The sequence below is a fragment of the Eubalaena glacialis genome, chromosome 1 (assembly GCF_028564815.1).
Source record: "Eubalaena glacialis isolate mEubGla1 chromosome 1, mEubGla1.1.hap2.+ XY, whole genome shotgun sequence".
Lineage (NCBI taxonomy): Eukaryota > Metazoa > Chordata > Mammalia > Artiodactyla > Balaenidae > Eubalaena > Eubalaena glacialis.
This window is the reverse complement of record NC_083716.1, coordinates 87,254,304-87,275,147: the sequence shown is the minus strand read 5'-3', so window position 1 is coordinate 87,275,147 and position 20,844 is coordinate 87,254,304. Positions and strand designations below refer to the sequence as shown.

The 20,844-nt window shown below is 44.7% G+C and overlaps 1 protein-coding gene across 2 annotated transcripts in view; it reads left to right on the top strand.

The window, feature by feature from the left end:
• SLC35F3 (solute carrier family 35 member F3) overlaps positions 1-20,844 on the top strand; it is a 298,460-nt gene that overhangs the window by 267,192 nt on the left and 10,424 nt on the right. For both annotated transcript variants that reach the window (XM_061198571.1, XM_061198581.1), the window contains one exon: positions 17,819-18,038. In XM_061198571.1, the coding sequence (XP_061054554.1) occupies positions 17,819-18,038 (220 nt within the window). The remainder of the gene's footprint in view (positions 1-17,818; positions 18,039-20,844) is intronic.

The window sequence follows — 20,844 nt, the reverse complement described above, 5'->3', positions numbered from 1 at the left end:
AGGATGTGAGACTTCAGTATCTGAATGGGATCATTTACTTTGACTCTAAGCTTAAATTCCCTTTCCTTCATCTGCATTGACTTTGGGTTGAAAGACAGTTGTCTCCATGTTGAGGTTGGTATAGGGCAAGCCTTTGTGTTACCCAGATGTTCAAGGGCAGGGTCTATACCACATTGTAGACTCCCCGTCTCCCAAGCCAGAGCACTGCACCTGTGAAAACAAGAACGGCAGTAAAACCCACAGCCTTAGGAAGCTGAGATGGTTGAATACCATCTAGAACTTGGTAGAACTTTAATTAAATGCTCAAAATAACAATCATTATACATTTAGTACTTTTCAAAAAAAAAAAAACCCTTACGACTCTTGCAGTGTAGCAACTATTAATAAAAGTTTCAGAAATGCAGTCCGACTAATCCCTGTGTCTACTGTGATTTGGTACAAAATGCTAAGGACATTTTTAGTCTGTTCTGTTGGCACCATGAAAGATTAGACTCAAGCCTCAAAGTATTTTCCTTAAATTGAAGTCTGTCCTTTTAAAAGGAAGGAATGGGAAGGGTGGTGAGGATAATATATAAGGTGTTCCTACAATGGCAGCCACTTTGGTGATTGCTAAACTCGTTTTATCTCGTTTAACCTTGGTCCTCCAAGGCTGCTATTTTTTTTTTTTTTTTTTTAAAGAATTTTTTTTATTTATTTATTTATTTATTTATTTATTTATGGCTGTGTTGGGTCTTCGTTTCTGTGCGAGGGCTTTCTCTAATTGCGGCAAGTGGGGGCCACTCTTCATCGCGGTGCGCAGGCCTCTCACTATCGCGGCCTCTCTTGTTGCGGAGCACAGGCTCCAGACGCGCAGGCTCAGTAGCTGTGGCTCACGGGCCTAGTCGCTCCGCGGCATGTGGGATCTTCCCAGACCAGGGCTCGAACCCGTGTCCCCTGCATTGGCAGGCAGACTCTCAACCACTGCGCCACCAGGGAAGCCCCAAGGCTGCTATTAAAATGCCCATCTTCCTGATGAAGAACTTAAGGATCCCAAAGATTCCACAAGTTGTTTACAACCCCACCAGTTCAAGTAGTAAAGCAGTGTTTAATCTTTGTCTCTCGGGCTTCAAAAGTTACTGTCTTATACACTGACCCATGCTGCCCCCTGGTCAAGGCGGTAGGAACCAAAGCCTAAAGGATGACCGTAACTGTGGTGGTACTCATTTCAAATGCGATTGTTCCCTACGGAGGTCATCAGAAGCCTCTGGCTGCCCCAGTTGTTTGCCCGGAGAATTACACGCATCCCAGTGAGAGAACTCAGAGGCAGAATGGAGAAAGAGAAAGTGTATGTATGATGAGCGCAATTCTTTAAGTTAGACATGGTGCCCAGAACCTTGAAAGGCTAATTAGCGGGTACCCAGTGATGATGTGTTAAGCTTCCATGGGAGAGGACCACCCTCCCTGGGATCCTGGGGGGCCTTTGTCACCAGAACTTCCAGTCAATATGCAGACCAAGTTGATGGGAGAAACATCAAGATATGGTCTTCAACTTCAGATGTTCCACTTAGGAAGAATAGACTCTTCTCCACCAGGGGTTTGACAAAGCCAAGGGCTGATGACTGTAGCTGTTGTGGGTGACGGCCTGGAGCCCAGCTTGGGTCACATGCCTGACCCTCCGCACCACACACACGCACACTAATCACCGTGGCCAGAGGGCACTAGGCAGCACCTGCCATTCAATCCCGATGGCTGGCGGAGCGCCTCTCAAGTGCTCGTGTGCACACAGATCGCCCGGAGAGCTTGTTCAAATGCAGATTCTGACGTCGAGAAGAAGGTCTGGGGTGAAGTCGGAGAGTCTGTGTTCCTGACAAGCTCCCAGGCGATGCTGACGGGGCTGGTCCCTGGACCACACCATGAGGACCTTGGCTGGAGCTGGCGGGGAGTCGGGGTGCACCAGGAGGAGTTGCAGTTTCCCCAAAAAACGAGGGTTAGCACAGAGCTGGCCACTTAGAGGGATTTTTGTGATTAGAGAAACCACCACAATTTGTGTTCATCACAGTCAGGGTGTTCTTGCATTCGGAAAGCAAAAACAACTACAGTTGGACCTGGTACTTTCCAAATACGTGTAAAGGCAAAAGGCAAAAAAGCATCCACGAGCTGGTGGAGGTCCTTGATGCGTGGAGGACAGAAAAAGAGCCCTGGGCTCTGAGATGGGATGAGAGTTACAGGGGAACATGAGGTGGAGAGTGGCAGAGGGTGATGCCCAGCTGTCCTGGCTCCAGGGACACCATAGCTCACCAATCTTGAGTTGCACATGTCTGGGCTTGGCTGCAGGGCTGGTGGCTTGTGTTTCTGTCTCGGGATGAAGTGGGCAGAGATTTGTGAGGGCTTGATTTATCCATCCCTGTAAGTGTTGTTCTGATGCCTGTCTACGGCCTTTTGTGCTGAGTTTTGACCACTTGGAACATTTAGAACCATGACAAGCAGAGCAATGGTTGAGGCAATTGATCCCTTCCAGGTCTACTGAGGACAGCAGGGAAGCCATCTGGCTTCTGAGCTGTGGCCCTCTGCAGGCCAGTGGGATCTCCATTCAGGGCTTTCATAGGGAACATGCTCAGGGAAGATTCTGACTGCCTAAATCATCTGCTTTCTGAAATGCTACCAAGAAATGATGAAAACAATTGTGACGCTTGGTGGAGCCTTCTGGGAGGCTAGAGTAGACTTAGAACCCTGACACTCCCAAATGCCCTGCCTTAGATGGGAAAGAGCCCTGCAAGTTTGCAGTGTGGGACGCAGGCCCCCATTGGGCTGGTGTTTTTTGGGTTTTTTTTTAATTGAAGTCTAGTTGATTTACAATGTTGTGTTCGTTTGTGCTGTACAGTAAAGGGATTCAGTTATACATATATAACTGGGCCGGGCCCGGGCCTCTGCTCCAGGGTGTTACTTCGAATTTTAAGCTACTAGAATATGAATCACATATTCATAGATTATTGACTGTAAATGGATCTTGAATGGGTCCTCCATTTCACAGATGAGAAAACTGAGGCCTGGAGACATACAGCTAGTTGATTTTTAGGCCTAAGACTCCTACGACTCATTATCAGTTTCCCAAAAAGGACACTCGGGCAACATCTTGCCTCCAGACACTTCTACTGTCCCCAGGCAGATGGGGGTCACTTTACTTTGGAAACCTCCACTTTCCTAGAAAGCACAGACAGCCTGTCTCACAACCAGAGCTGGCTGTACTAGGTGTTTGTAGATTCTGAGCGAACAGAAGGGAACCATAAATGGGAATTGTGGTGAGATGGGAAATAGGAAGGCCCATCAGGAGCCTCAGGGAGTAAACAGGACCCCTGAGAACGACAGCTCCTGGGGCGCAGGCCAGAGTCTAGGATGGGAGGAAACGACAGCAGGAACTCAGGTGTACCCTGCAGTTTTCTCTGAGCTAGGGAACACCCCAAAGCAAGGGCAGCTCTCTCTCTCAGCCATTTTTTAGTCCTTGAATCTCAGGAAATCACCAGAATCTTTTTCAAGGGTGTACAATGTTGTCTGCAGTCAGTAGTCAGGACCAAGCAGTATGTATCTAGACAGTTCCTAGGGTCCAATCTAATTTATTTTTAAAAGGAGCTGTTGGTATGTGCCATGGAATCCATGCAGCTCTGAAGAAGTCACTGCTGGTGGTTTGGATGAAAGCAGTCCTGGCTGTGTGTGAAGGACACACAGGGAAACTGCCTTCAAACATCAGTGGGCAGGGCTTCCCTGGGGGCACAGGGGTTGGGAACCTGCCTGCCAGTGCAGGGGACACGGGTTTGAGCCCTGGTCCGGGAAGATCCCACATGCTGTGGAGCAACTAAGCCCATGTGCCACAACTACTGAGCCTGCGTGCCACAACTACTGAGCCTGCATGCCACAACTATTGAGCCTGCACTCTAGAGCCCACGAGCCACAACTACTGAAGCCCGTGAGCCACAACTACTGAGCCTGCATGCCACAACTACTGAGCCTGCCCTCTAGAGCCCACGAGCCACAACTACTGAAGCCCACGCGCCTAGAGCCCATGCTCTGCAACAAGAGAAGCCACCGCAATGAGAAGCCCGTGCACCGCAATGAAGAGGAGCCCCTGCTCTCTGCAACTAGAGAAAAGCCCACACCTAGCAACAAAGACCCAACACAGCCAAAAATAAATAAATAAAAACAAATAAATTTATTTAAAAAAAAAAATCAGCAGACACATAACCACACACCAGTCTCCAGCCTTGAAAAGCTTTACAGCTACTATAAATCAATTCCATCCCAAATGGCACATTATGGAATTGGCCTTGTCCATAAACACTTCTGTCCTTGAAATACAACAAAATTTCATTTCAACTTTTGTAAAATTGTTCTCCTGAGTTAACAACCCTGATTTTTTTAGCCCCTGTTGAGTTTGTGGCGTCTTTGTTTTACTCCAGGTTCAAGGTCAGGAGAACACAGACTGTTCATCTGACACTGAGTTACACAAATCTTTACATCTCTTCAGTATGAAGGAAGCTGTTTTTTAAAAGCAAAAATCCATTGATAAGCCAGAGGTAGAGCCTTTAGGATAACTTCCCTGAATTTTTCTTTCTGAAGACAAAGTATGCCCATGGTTTTAAATAGTTTGGGCACAGCTCCTGAAAATAGCAAAGAGCATTGCCCACACATCTGTATAATTAGTTGCAGGGAATATACCCTAAATCCACATGACCATTTCTGCAAAATCCAGGGAAGCAGATTCTTTATGGTCAGCACTCCACACAGGCCCCTTCCACAATCACTGAGCATGAAGTGGCAAGGGAACCATTGCAACAGGCTGTGCTTGGTTTTCTCATCCTGTCCTGGCCGGTCAAGTGGGAGAGCACCTACTCTCTCCGTGATAAAGATATTCCACTTTACCTGGCACATCAGACACCACTAAGGTTTCACCAAAATAAATCCGGAGAGTGGAGAAGTGAATTGGGAGCCCCTAGTTCTACACTCAGCCCTGCCACTAACTAGCTCTGCAACCCTGGACAGAGCTCTTCTCCTCTGTGCCTGAGCTTCCCTATGTGTAAACAAGGAAGTCGGGTGTCCCACATCCCTGCCAGCCTGGGTAGTCCAGTTTTACGATATCCACTTGCTAAACTTTCTACAGGATAAACATGCTGGTGTTGCCAAATATGCCTAGATACCAAGAGCCGATTTGTGGTCAGTTATTCACCTAGGACAGTGAGATGCTCTCCTAGGTCCTGGCAGGTACAAAGGTGACTAAGACTCCTTCATCCAGGAAGAGACCAGTAGTCAACTGGAAGAGACATGGATGCAAACAGGAATTAGAAAACTCGGGGGGGATGTGAGGGAGCTGACACAGAATATTGCAGGGGCAGATTTGCAGGGTGCTGGCAGGAGAGGGAGGTCGAAGAGGAAGCCCTGGTGGAGGAGATGTCTGGTAGCTCTGTGGAGGGGATAGCAGTGGAGGGGTGTCTTCAAAGTTCTGAAGCCCATGAGAACTGCCCTGATTCCTAACGAGGCAGGACCCCACCTCCGTGCTCTGCAGTCCTGCCTGGCTCTTGTGACAGCAGCTCTGATTTCCTGTGGCCAGCTTTAGAGGACAGACCATCAGGACAAGTATTGTTCATTCTCCTCTGAGAAAGGCCCAGGACAGCGGAAGATACAACATGAATGACAAAGGGACTAAAGTCAAGCTAAAAGTCTTTTGGAATCCCCATAGCATAATTTAACTATCCCATTATACCATTGTTGCCTATCTGTGGGTGGATCTATGAAACAGCTGTATGAAATCGCTCACTGTACATTGCATTACTCCCTTCAAAGCTTGGGCTTTGAAGATTGCCATTCTGGCCACTGACCAAATGCCATTGCCTTTCATTGTGACAGAAGCAGAGAGCACCCCGGTCATTGGTCCAGGCCTCAGTCTCAAGCCTTGGACTTTCCATTGCAAAGATGGGAGACGGGCTGGGACAGAGAGGGAGGGCTGCTTACTCAAGGTCTTCAGGAAATTCAACCAGATTTTTGGAATTTCTGCTGGTCATCTTGCTGCATGGATAGAATCCCAGGTCCCTGAAAGGTGGTGTGGGAGAACGAAAGCGAGCACACAGGCTCGGTTGTTGAACAAGGCTCTTCTCTTGTTGAACAATTATTAGAGAGTTCTTCCTCGCAGTGAGCTAAATAGGCCCCTTTCTCCCACTCCAAAGCCCCAACAAATAGCCACCCACTGGGAAGAAAGCCAGTCCAGCCAGCAGGTGAATGCAGGCGTGTGCTGTAGCTGTGGGTTCCGGTTCCAGGACTCTGGTGGGCACCATCAGATCCCATATTACCCTATCCTTACGAAGTCTGAGCTCTAGCTTTCTTTAGATGGCCAAGGAAAGAAAGGTCCACAGATCTGACATGACTTCTCCACTGTGATAAAAATGCTATTGGGTCATGTGTTGTAAAAATGTATTCCTGGTTCAACTCTTGACAGCTTAGTGAAACTCAAAACGAGTCCTTGCTGAAAGGCAGCAAAATAGATGCAAAAGCTCAGCAGCTGTTATTTCCTGGGACCCATTGATCAAGTGCCGGGTGCTCTGTCCCTCTGCTTTATAGCAGAACGTGCTTCATTAACGCAGTAGATGGACTCTTCCTGAAGCACCAGTCCCATCTCAGGGCTAACAACTCTCATTAGAGCCCATCTCCAGCTTGTCTCCTACCTGCACAGGAGAGGAATCCCATCTTGCAACAAATGGTCCTGTGATGTCTTCTGCTACAGGAAACCTCGTGTCCAATCTCATTGGGTTAAGCGGACCACGAGCCAAGGTTCCCAGAGCAGCTTTATTCTGAGCGGCAGATATTTGAAAGAACTCCCTAGAACAGGAAGAATGGTTTCTGATACCAAGCGGCTGTTTCAGATTGGGACGAAATGCACAGCAGTTCTGGGGGCCCACCCTTCTTAAGTGGCCAAAGGACTTCAGCTGGCGTTTGAGTCTCCACGTATAAATGGAAGCTGTTGGTCATCCCTGTCTTTGCTGCTTTGATCTTCACCTTTGGATGGAACACAGAAGTACTTCACAGTGACCGGCAGGTTAGCCAGGAGCCCTATGGGCAGGACAATGATCAGGGAGCAGGCACTCTCTCTGCACTGTTCAGACGTTTCTGCTGTTTGATTACGCGTGCAGAACCAGCTGAGCCCCAAACAGCGAACAGATTCCTGTGGAGCAGGCTGTGGGATTCCTAGTTAGTGGGACACGTGTGCAATCTGTGCTTCTCTGAGACACGGTTAAGGCTCGACCATTCCTGGGGGAAAATCTCAGGGAACAGAATTCTTGGTACACTATGAATGCCCTTCACTTCTCTCGGATCCCTTTCCAAAAAGGTCATCTCCACTAACATCATGGAAGACCTATCTTTTTCTGCTTCTAAGTGTCTCAGGTATATGTTTTAGGAACAGACCAATAACAAGATAGATAGATAGATAGATAGACAGATAGATAGATAGAGGCCAGATGAATGATAGATAATGGATAGATAGATGGATGGATAGATAGATAGATAGATAAATGATAGATAGAGATGCATGCAGTTTCAGACAGACACAATTTTTGGACTCACAACTAACAGATCACTCTGCTAGTTGCTCAGAAAACCTACAGTGTAGGAAACCAAGCTAATAAAATGATTCAGTATTTTTGCTGTGCTGTAAAAGTTAATCTTTTAGATTGTTTAAGCAAGTCTTTACAACTTGATTTTAAGATACAAGGATACTTGGCTAAGCCTGGGTCTGCTGGGGAAGGGAAGATGTGTAACATTAAAACATATTCATGGGAAATACAAACACATTTTCACCTACTTACGAACAAGAGTGGCTTACGTGGGAAAACCCATTTTACTTAAAACTCCCCCAAAGATGTCTTAAAATGTTCAAAATAAACTAAAGCCTGATTCATAACTTTGCTTAACTGGTCTCTGCTTCTTCTGTCAACCTAAAGCTCTAAATAAGTGCAAACGCAAAAAGGGGGGCGGTATAAACATTTACCCCAGTGTAACTGGATGCCACTCTGACTTTTGCCCTTTAGAAAGGTTTTATTTCCTAATCGCAGAATCTCAAAGATGAAAAGCATTCAAGACTATGGAGTCCAACCCCCTGCTAACGCTGGAGTGATAACTTTTACAACCGCCTTACAACCTGCTCGTTGGCACTCTGAATGAAGATGCCAAGTGGCACAGGGCTGTATAAATATGCTGTGCTTCTAGGCCTTTCTGCCATCTACCTTCCAATAAAGTCCTTCAATATGTGCTGAAGTCTAAAGAACTACCCCCTGGATGCTAAATGAGCATCCAAATACACCCCCCAGGGGCTGGAAGCTAATTCTCTCCAAGACACCTGTTTTCTTTATAATACAGTTAGGTATCAGATATGCCCTAATCATGGGAGTCGGTAGTGAATTTTAAAGTAACGCTTGGGTCATCATTAAACCCCCTAACATTCTATTATGAATGCAGTTATTCTTCAGGAAATTTTTCTAAAGTGTACAGAAAACTATAAGAATGAAGATATTTGTCACCTTTTTATTATAATAGGAAAAAATGGGTGTAATATAGTGTCCAATAATAGGGGAATAGCTGAGACTCTCACAATGTAATCCACCAGCCCCAGTTCTATGCAGACTATCACAGAATATCCATGCAGGTATCCACGTGGAATCTCACTGCCCCAGAGCTACATAGATGAAACAAAAAATAATCCAGTAAGTAGAAAACCATGTAACATCAAGGGAACATTCTTAGGAGATGTCATCAGTTAAAAAGCACGATATGGGCTAACGTGACACAGTGATCACACCTTTGTAAACACATCTCTGGGGAAAAGACGGGAAGGATCATCTCAGTCTGTTACCGAGCAATACTTTGGGAATTTATCCTGTGTCTCTGTGCCTCTGCCTTTCCCCAAACCCCCAATTACTGCCCTGTTGATTTACTATTTTGCTTCTTCAGAAACTATTTTCATTTCTTCCATTACATTCTTTTACTTCTCCCATTTTCTTATTCCTTTTAACGTCTTCTGAGCCAGAACCCACACGTTTAACTTTCTTTTGCGTATCCAAATGTACTTAAATGACATTTCATGTTTTTTCTTTTTTTTCTTTTTGGCCGCGCGGCTTGCAGGATCTTAGTTCCCTGACCGGGATCGAACCTGCGCCCCCTGCAGTGGAAGCGCGGAGTCTTAACCACTGGACCGCCAGGGAAGTCCCATTAAATGACATTTTGTCTTAACTGACTGTACGCCTTAAGACCTATGAAAGGAAGGAGATCAAAGGGTATCACTGTGATTACGGTTCTAATTTTTGCAATGCTAATATTTCCAGTCATGATTTTTATTTTGAATAAGTACAGTTTGTATTTGCAGCCAAAGGGAAGCCCAAATTAGTCATTCAGTTCAATTATATTTTTTATTTCATACATTATTCAGTCTCTCTTTTTCAATCTATCTACCTAAATCTATATATTTTTTATCTTTGACTCTGTGTGTGTGTGTGTGTGTGTGTGTGTCCCTGAAATAGGATAACATATTCTATCACCATCAATATATACTAACATTATTGCAAGCTTATTTCAGTACAAGCTGTGGACAGGGTTGGTGGGGGTCCAAAACATTGGCAGATTGAATTATTCCAATGACCCTGAGTCACTGAGTAAAAGAAACCAGACACAAAAGAGTACATGATGTACAGTTCCATCTTTATAAAGGAAAAAATAAACCATGGAGACAGAACTCTCCATACTGATTATATTTAATGGGACAAATAATGACTAGGAAAGGGCACAGAGGAAGCTTCTGGAGTGTTGATATATATTCTATATCTTGGAAGAGATGGTGTTACACGTATGATTTTACTTTACAAAAATTAAACTGTACATTTTAATCTTTGTGCACATAAAGACATATGTGTTATACTCCAATTTTTAAAAAAGAAAAAAGTAAAATAATTCCATTTACAATATGATCAAAAAGAATAAAATACTTAGGAGTAAACTTATCTAAGGAGGTGAAAGACTTGTATATGGAAAACTACAAAACATTCCTGAAAGAAATTAAAGACGCAAACAAATAGAAAGACATCCAGTGTTCGTGGATGGGAAGACTTAATGTTGATAAGATATCAATAATACCCAAAGCTATCTACAAAGTTAATGCAATCCCTATCAAAATCCCAACAACATTTTTTTCAGAAATAGGAAAATCCATCCTAAAATTCATATAGAATCTCAAGGGATACCAAATAGCCAAAATGATCTTGAAAAAAAGAGAACAAAATTAGAGGTCTCACACTTCCTGATTACAAAACTTATTATAAAGTTACAGTAATTAAAACTGGTGTGAAGTGTGGTACTGGCATGAAGACATATAGACCAATGGAACAGAATAGAGAACCCAGAAATAAACCCTCACATATGTGGTCAAATGATGTTGACAAGGGTGCCAAGACCATTCAATGGGGGAAGGGACAGCCTTTCTACAAATAGCGCTAGGAAAACTGGATATCCACATGCAAAAGAAGGAAGTTGGATCCTAACTTTACAACATACACAAAAATTAACTCAAGATGAATCAAATATCTAAATGTAAGAGATAACACTATAAAACTCTTAGGAGAAAGCATAGGGGCTTTATGGCATTGTATTTGGAAATGATCTCTTGGATAAGACACCAAAAACACAGGCAACAAAAGTAAAAATAGATAAATTGGATTACATCAAAATGTAAAACTCTTGTGCATCAAAGGACACAATCAACAGAGTGAAAAGGCAACCTATGGAATGGGAAAAATATTTGCAAATCATATATCTGATAAGAGGTTAATATCCAGAATATATGAAGAACTCCTATAACTCAACAACAGCAATAAAAAGAAACACTGAAAAAATAAGTAAAGGACTTGAATAGACATTCTTCAAAGATGATATATAAATGTCCAACAAGCTCATGAAAAGATGCTCAACATCACTAATCATGACAGAAATGCAAATCAAAACCACAATGAGATATCACCTTACATCCATTACGATGGCTAAAATTTAAATTTAAATTTAAAAAACCCAGAAAATAATAAGTGTTGATGAGGATGTAAAAAAATTGGAACCCTTGTGCACTTTTGGTGGAATGTAAAATGGTACGACCACTATGCAAAACAGTGTGATGATTCCTCAAAAAATTAAACATAGAATTATCATATGATCTAGTAATTCCACTTCCAGGTATATGTACAAAAGAATTGAAATCAGGGTCTCAGAGAGGTATTTGTATATCCATGTCCATAGCAGCATTATTCACAATAGTCAAGAGGTAGAAGCAACCCACATGTCCATCAGTGGATGAGTGGGTACACAAAATGTGAAATATACAACGGAATATTATTCAGCCTTAAATGGAAGGAAATTTTGACACATGACACAATATGGATGAACCTTGAGGGCATTATGCTAAGTGAAGTAAGCCAGTCACAAAAGGACAAATACTGTATGATCCCACTTATATGAGGTGCCTGCAGTAGACAGATTCATAGAGACAAAGTAGAGTGGCAGTTGCCAGCAGCTGTAGGGAGGGAAGAGTGGGGAATTGTTGTTTAATTTAGAGTACTAAGTTTCAGTTTTGCAAGATGAAAAGAATTCTAGAGATTGGTTACACAGCATTGTGAATGTTTTTAACACCACTGAACTGTATGGTTAAAAATGTTTAAGATGGTAACTTTTATGTTATGTGGATTTTACTATGATTTTTAAATTTTTTTTAAAGAAATAAAGCAAACAGTGAGAGAGAGAGAGAGACAGCATGAACTTTTGGATCCAAACTTAGCTGCACTTGAGAATCATTTGGAAATTCTTTAAAATACAGTGCAGTCGCATTTTAATGCAAATTTGCAGTAACAAAATACAGGTATGACTAATGTTTCATTTATGCATAAAATTTCAAATAATGTGACTCCCTCGAGATTTTAAAAGTTAAACAAGAATCACAGTGTCAGCTCGGAGAGGCCAAGGGAACTATAAATGCCAGGTGTCAGTGTTAACATGAGCTGGCAACTAGAAACATGGTGCTACTGTGGGAAAACAAATCAAGATGTGTAAATGCTGAATTATGGAATGCTGTCAGGAATGTCACCCTCATATAAACTGCGCCATTCTCTACAGAATCCTAGGCCCCTCACAGGAAAGTATGATTGAATATGTCTAGAGTTGAATCGAAGCAATTCGTATTTTTAAAAGTTCCCTGAGATTTCTAAGACTGATGGTTTGTGCATCATTGTTTGAAAACCAGTGGTCCCCCGTAAAGGAATAAGCACATTCATTCTGTAAAAATAAATTATTTGTTAACACATATCATGAGCCAAGCTCGGGGGATATAAGATGAAGCAGAAATATAATGGCCCCATGGAGCTTACGTTCTAGTGAAGTCAGATGATTAAATAAGCAGTTACAATAAAGGGTCCTATACGTATGATGGGGCGTCCAGGGCATTCGGGGAGCACATATCAGGGCACTTCACTGAAGGGGGTATATGAGCTGATACCCAGTGGTCGGAAAGAAACCAACTAAAGAAGGAGGAAGAGTGTTTCAGGGGAATAGAGGATCCGATGAGACCCAGAGCGGAGAAAGAAAGAACACTGAATCCAAGTGACTGAAATGAGTTCAAGGTGGCTTAAATTCAGAGTAGGGGTGGAGAAGTGATGGATAAAGGCTACAGGATGGGCAGAGGCCAGGTCAGAAAGGACCTGGTAAGCCTGTGGGGAGCTTGACCCTCATCCTAAGGGAAAGTGAGGGAAGAGGAGGATCTCTCTGACTGCAGCATGGAGTATGGAATGGATTGAATTGGAGGAGAGGCAACCGTGGAGAGAAGCTCAGATTCCAGTGACCGTAGTCCAAGTGAGAGGAGACAGAGGCATGGGCCAGGTGGTGGTCATGGCAATGAGATACTTAGGAGAAGTAACCTGTAAGCCTTGTTGATGAATGAGATGTGAAGAGGAAAAAGGAGACGTTAAGAATGATTCCAAAGTATCTAGCCAGTAGAAGAAATATGAATCGTGGTACCTTATGGTGATTGAGGGGAATATGGGGAGTTCATTTGGGGAGGCTGAATTTTTGGTGTCTGGGAATGTCCAGGATGCAGATGGCACCAGATAGGAGAAGCATCCTGACTACAGAGTCACTGGCTGGGCTTTGAAACTCTTGACAGTAGATTAGACTGCTCAGTGACTGTTTGTAGGGTCAAAAGAGGGGGAACTAGAAGAGAGCCCTAGGAAAATACCAAGGAAGCCTTGGGAGGGTGTGGAGAGGTAGGAGGAAACCCGGGGGAGTGTGCTGAATTGGAAGCCAAGAAGGTTGGTTAAAGGAGGAACAGTCAGCAATGTTAAAGGCTCCCAAAAGTAAGACGGGAAAGTACCCATGGGATTTAGCAACTGGGAGGTCATTGGTAATCAGTCTAGGAGTTTGGGTGAGTGGTGGGAGCGGACACTGGATCAGAGAGAGCTGAAGAGTGAGAGAGGTGGTCATGGGGACATGAATGCAGATGACGGTTCTAAAGTCTTGCCTCTGAAAGAGGGGAAGAGAGAGGAAAAGGGGCTGAAGGTGCTTGCTCTTGCTTTGGGGGCGTATTTTAAGGTTGGCAGGGCCTAGACATGTTGAAATGGTGATGGAAAGGATCCAGAAGAGAGAGGGGATCATGGGGAGTGTTCATTGAGGAGTGAGCACAGGCTGCAGGTCTGGCTCCACCACTATCTGATTGAACTTGAACGTGAGCGCATCATTTAATCTGTCTGAGCTACAGCATCCTTATCTGTAACTAGTAGGGTTTCCCTCTATCTATGGCCCTCAAAGCTATCTCAGGGCACTCACTTTGCAGTTTCAATCACAGCAACTTGACCTCTCGTGTTTTAAAATAATTTTTATTTTTAGCACTTTAATACTTGCACATACGTTGGAAAAGCAAATGAATAATAAAACAATTATCATTAAAAAATGGTAACTCCTGTTCCACACCCACTCCCTCTCAGTCACTCCCAATTCTCCCAATTTTGTTTTATTTCTCTTGGGAGCCTTAAGTCTTATCTTTATCCCTTTTTGCCACAAGTATATGCCTTGTCGTGGTTCTTCATTTTGCTTGGTACTTGGTGAGTCCTTTCATTATGAAGACTCATGTCCTATAGTTCTAAAAAACTTTCTTGAATTATTTATTTTGTAATTTCCTCCATTTCATTTTTTCATTTTCTCTTTCTGGTGTTTCTTTTTAAGTTCAATATTGGACCTTCTGGCTTGACCTTCTCATATTAGCTTTTCTTTCCATCTGTCTCGCTCTCACTTTCACTCTCTCCCCCTCCTCGAGTTTATCTTGACTGTATATTCTAACTCTTCTATTAATTTTTAAAATTTGGCTATTCTGTATTTAATTTGCAATATTATTTCCATTTTTATAGCCATTTGTTCTTGTGTCATGGGTACAATTCCTTCTCTCTCTAAGGATATTATATCTTCCCCAACCCCGACTGTATAAATCCTAGCTATCCTTAAAGGTTTAACTCAAAATCTTATCTTTTATGAGACCTTTTCCAATCAATCCAACTCTCTCCACTTGATAGGAATTCTATAGCATTATTATATTCCACACCACCTAATAGGAGATTTTATTTAAACTTGCATTACTTCCTATTGAGGAATCAGTCTTATCTTCCCAATTTTGCCATAATTTTTTCAAGAGGAGGGACTATTTACTTGCTTTGTATCAGCTACAGTGTCTAGAATTGTGACTATAACAAGTGATAAACAGGTGCTTGTTGATTTGAATTAAATGGCAAGCCAGCCTATCCCAGTCAGAGTTCTTTAAAGAGCACCAAGAACATAGGTCTTTGTTAAATAATATGAGCGTAGAACTTATAGATTTTTATGGTTTTCCCTATCTTTCACAGTGTTTCATTCACACCTAATTCGGTAGCAATATTTTAGTGACTTGCTTTTATTAAGTCTTCCTTGAAGCTCTCCATTTAGATTTCATAGGAAAAGCACAACTTTCTTTTCTCAGTCATACTTCATTGGTTTAGGAAATATTTAATTGAATTACGAGCTTGAAACAACCAAGAACAATTTACACAAGCAGGACTGGAAACAAAGACATTGAAATCTTGGCCAACACATGATTCAGTCAGTAGGAACCGCAGGGCTTGGGCATGCTGGGCAGTAACCTGCCAGCCTCAGGCCTTTATTGTGCCAGCAATGAAAGGCATTAGGCTGTCGCATCAGCCAAGTGGAAATCAGTCAAGAGAGTATCTACTGTCCTCTATTCTTGGTACACCAAGAAGAGGTGGATTTGTGCTTATCATCTCTCTTGGGTCCCCTTGCCATCAAGGGTATATATGGGCCATATACCCAAGCCAGCTGACATGGATTAGTGCACAGTCTTTGGTCTTAAAACAGCACTAGGCTCACTGGCTCAGGGGTCAATCATCTTGGTCTCATTAGAACCAAGATCTACCCACCTGGCCTGTAATCCCCTGACCGTGAGTCCTCAAAGGGCCAACAGAGCTCTGCTGGGCCCAGAAGTCTTGCCTTTTCCATCTCCAGGATGGATCCCCACTCTCCTCCCCACTTCTGGTCAACAGCTTGGGCCGTTCACTACCCAGCTGTGTCTGTACCCCACCCATCACTTCTACAACCATCACACATTGGATGAATCAAACGTAGATTCTCAGAGAGGACATAAGGTGTCCAGTTGACTTTGTATGGCCCCTGCAACAACATGAATCATTTTTTATAATAGTCAGGGGAAACTTGGAAATCGTCCTTGTTTTATGTTCCCTTAAGCAGGATAACAACCTCTAAGTTTGGTTAAAATAGGTTGACATTAATGACAAGAAAGAATACTTGCATTTCCTGTTGATCATTCTCAAGGGATCGGCATCACTTTATAGCCGCCATAATCACAAACATGAAGGAAGCTGCCCCTGGTCACCGTCCCTGGGGGAAAGAAGACTGCCCTGTAAATAGGGACTGCAGAAAGACCCATGGAAAATGCAGCTGAACTATTGTATGAAAATTACACGGCAAACAGAAATATCAACATGTCAGTTAGATGAAAGTTCCATTCATAGAAAGCCAAAATGGAATCAATTCAGTTGAATTGGTTTCATGGTAAATTTAGTGATTGAATGTTTTATATTTACCTGCTGCTGGTTTAGAAGCTACGTAAGACTCTGGGTTCAGCAAACGGTGATGAGTTTTCTGTTTCTTCTATGGATATCCCACAGTGGAGCAATGAACAAAGGCAGATTGCATTTTAGATTGATGAAAAGAGCAAACAAGATTAAATTTAAAATCGCATCAAGTCCCCTTTGACTCTTGTTTTCCATTTTCCTCCATGACTGCTGCATTTTCATGCTGAGTGGCATGGGCTTGCGGCTCTTCCCCACCTTAGCGCATTTGCCTCATTCTCGTTCCATCTTTTCTCTCCCTGACTGCTCACTCGCTGGTACGTGGGCCACCCTGGGCCCTGTCGTGAGCCTGGAGAGTGATGGCTGCGGGGCAGCATGTCCTCACTCGTCCCTGTCCTTGGCCGGGCTCGTGGGGCCCAGCAGCACGATGCTCTCCACTCCCACCCAGGGCAGCGGGCAGCTGTCTGTAGAGCCAGTCCCTCAGCCTTCTCTCCACACCCTCTGCCCACAGCCTCCTCTTCCCATCTTCTTCTGCCTGGGCAAGGTTGGCTTTCATTTTCTTTTCTTTTAAAAATTTATTTATATTATTTATTTTATTTTTGAGTGCGTTGGGTCTTTGTTGCTGCACGCGGGCTTTCTCTAGTTGCTGCGAGCGGGGGCTACTCTTCGTTGCGGTGCGCGGGCTTCTCACTGTGGTGGCTTCTCTTGTGGAGCACGGGCTCTAGGCGCGCGGGCTTCAGTAGTTGTGGCTCGCGGGCTCAGTAGTTGTGGCGCACGGGCTTAGTTGCTCCGCGGCATGTGGGATCTTCCCGGACCAGGGCTCGAACCTGTGTCCCCTGCATTGGCAGGTGGATTCTTAACCACTGCACCACCAGGGAAGCCCGGCTGTCTTTTTCTTAAGCAGCTTTTCAGATATCAATGATCCTTCCCCTAGAATCTGTAATGACGGCGTTGGAAAACTTTCTTCTACAGGCATTTCCTCACCTCCTCCTCTCTTAAGATGCTGAGCTCTTTGACCTACTCATTCCTTCTGTGCTAACCTCTCAGATGGCGTGGGGACAGGCCCTTCCACTCGGTGAAATGACAAACTCTAGAAAGGGCCTCGTGGAGAAAATGTGTAGACAGTTAGCACCACTGATATCATAGCCAAAATATATTAGATGGGCCCAGAAAATGACTGCCACTGCCTGATCACAGACAATTTCATTTGGGGGCAAATTTGTTAAAAATAAGTTTCAGTGAGTTCTCTTCAATATCCAGCCTCCTGAGAAGAAAAGATCTAGGGATGTCCTTCTCTTACTAACCAAGTGGCAGAATCCCTTAGGCAGTCACCGTGGAATTGGGGCTTCTTCAGATCAGATGGTCCCAACATTACCTTCTGCCAGCACCATCCATTCCAGAGCCAACACGGACAGAAGGAATAATCCATGACAGCAGATCCTTGTGCGACGCTTTCTTCCATGGACTGAAGCATAGGTTGAAGGGCTTTGATAGAAAGATGTTGCTAAAACATAATAATAAATAAAAGGACCCCACCCCGTCCTGCATCTGCTAAAAATAAATAAATAACTAAACTGGGTAGAGGGGGGAAAAAATGGTCTGTCTCAACCCAAGAATATAATAACACTGACTCTCTTTCCTTGTTTTAGGGAATGCTGTCGATTTTTTGGAGACAATGGCTTGACTTTGAAGGTGTTTTTTACCAAGGCAGCACCCTTTGGTGTTCTTTGGACACTCACGAACTACCTGTACTTACACGCAATAAAGAAAATAAACACTACGGATGTCTCTGTATTGTTCTGCTGCAACAAAGCTTTTGTGTTCTTGCTCTCATGGATCGTTCTCAGGGACAGGTTCATGGGAGTGAGGGTAAGTTCCTTATTCTCTGTCTTCCTCCCTCACTCAGTCATGCCAACCAAAACCTGCCCATCGGCTTGCTTAGCTCTATGTGCTGGGCCGTTAAGCGTAAGCTGCTAACCACTTTCCTTCTGATTTGCAGCAGAAAAGGAGCCCGGCTCTCGGGGTGCCTTGCAAACCTTCTTGCTTGCGAACCATTCTAGACAAGCGATCATTAAAGCACCTTTCATTTCAAGCATTTCAACAAGCATTCCCTAAAGTGTGTGCTGCTCGGGGACCCCCCCTGGGAGGAGTGATGTGCTCACCCCGCCTTTCAGGGGTCCCGCGGCCTGGAGCCCTCTGCTAACACTGCCACTGTCTGCTTAGGAGGTATCTGAAAGCCAAAGGTCCTTCTGCATCCACACGGACGTGCGGTCTTGGCGGCCCTTTGTCTGGACCGTGGGTTCAATGCCCAAGTGGGCCGGACACACTTATGCTAAGTCCAAACTTTGGAGGGACGGTTTCACTCCCTTCAACCCCAGAGCAAGGGAGAATGAAATGATACCCCTGAATTACCTCTGGTTGTTACATCTGAGACTGCGGAAATTCCCTTAAAATCAAGTCAGATTTAGCTAGTCACATTTCAGAACAGTTGTGTGAAATGTGACAAGTGCGCTATCAAGCATGAGCCAAAATATAGATAAAAGGAACAGGTGACATTTAGCCTTGACAGAATCCTGCCGGCTTCTGCTTGTCTCCCTCTGCTGGCCAGGATCTGCCACTGCCCCACCATCACCTTGTCACAAACAAGGACAAAAAGGATTCGACCAGGCAGCTAGTAGTCCTGTAGTCAGGGCGCCTCGCTTACTCCTTCCTGCACCCTGAGGCCGTGTAGGAAGCCCACGAAGCTCAGAATCCTTTTGAAGGGCAGCCCCTTTAGAGCAGCAGTCCCCAACCTTTTTGGCACCAGGGACGGGTTTCGTGGAAGACAATTTTTCCACGGACGGGGGTGGGGAGGTGGGAGGGTGGGAATGGTTCAGGTGGTAATGCGAGTGATGGGGAGCGATGCGGAGCGGCTGTAAATACAGATGAAGCTTCGCTCGCTCGCCCGTCCGCCGCTCACCGCCTGCTCTGCGGCCCGGTTCCTAACAGGCCGCGGACCGGTACCGGTCCACGGCCCGGGGGTTGGGGACCTCTGCTTTAGAGTGGACCCTGCTGGGAACCCAGCAAGGGGCAGACTCCAGGCCCTCTGCTTGTGTCCTTGGCTAATTGTCCTGGGAGCAGTGCATCACCTTCACGGTGGATTCACGCCCACCTAGTTTCTCAAACAGCAGTGGGGACGTTAGTCAACTGCTGAGTCGGATTTTAGCTTGCTGTAGGGGGAAAATGTGTTTTGAGGCTTCATGTTAATTTTGGAATAAGAACTCAGCTCACTGTGCTACCACCTAGAAACACTTTGAGCCAATAAACCATCGAATACACCTCCACTAGAAATGAGGTACGGCCAGAGGCAATCGGTCCAATCGCCTGTCTGCCTGGACGCTGAAGATTCGGATGTCCTAGGACCCACTGTGGCTTTATTGTGATGTCAAAAGCCAGGGGAATGCATGGAGCACTTTTTGGCGTGATTCTGATGTCCAAAACGAATTCCGGATAAGACTGCTACTGTGAAAAGAGGCTTCAAGGTTCATTCTGCATCTAAGCAGAAGAAAACAGAAAGTTTTTGAGGTTAAAAGAAGGAGGTGTGAAAACACTGAAACCCACTTGGACTCACAGAGAACAGAGTGGCACACCCAGATCTTTTCCTCGTTGCTATTCATGGGTAAGAGGGTTTCCGCTAACATCCCTGAGCTGTGATTCAGTCCTGCCATCCTGGCCACTTGCTCAGCTTGGGCTGTGCCGACCACTGTAGACTGAACAGATTTTCGTGTTGAAGCCTTTGGCACGAGGCCAGCGCTGAAATGAAGATCCAGGAGCCGGTGTCGGTGATGGAACTTCGTAACCTGTAAAGCACCACGCGGTTGTGGGTCTCTCTGATAATCATCACTCCTCTTAGAAGTAAGTGACCTGTCCTCTAAGGTCATCCCGCTCCAAGTCAAGGTGGAGCGCCCTCTTCTCATCTTCAAGAGTTCAGAGAGCTAGTAAAATCTGTTAAGATGTCAGCAGCTGGCCGGTGTGACTGAAAGGTCCCCCTTGAGAAACAGATGGAGATTTGAGCCCAAGATAAGACCTAACCAGTACACAGGTTCTCTGAGACTTCCCTCGGACTGCTGGGTTAGCTGGCACCTTCTACTGGGTCATTGCGAGAGATTGAAGGGAACTGACTCTCTTTTCCATCCTGGAGGGCTGAGCATACTGGCCTGAGAGTCACACAGATGTAGAGGACAGATGTTTGTGGAACAGGTGACATAGAGGGCCTGAGTTATTAAGGCAGTGACTCAAATCGCAAGGGCTGTGGTTGCTAGAAAACATCAACAGGGCCGAGTCATGCAGACAGACCAGGGAGAAGAAAATGTTTATCTTTGAATGCTGGGGAGATCGTGGCCACATATGGCATCAGAGGCGAGTGTATGAGAGGAGCCCACGTTGGCCCCCATATCACCCCTTGACTCTGTACTTAGATGTGCGTTTCACGTGTCTTCCAGGCTTGGGGTCATAATGGGTCCTCTAACCTAGAGTCGAGCGATGAGGGTTTGGGTCCACTCTCATGAGCTGTTGGACCTTGAGCTAGTTACTTAACATCTCTGAGCCTTAATTACCCGATGTTAAAATAGAATGTTAGCACTCAGAGAACAGTTGTAAGAATAAAATAAGGTGTGCACGCCCGACACATGAAACC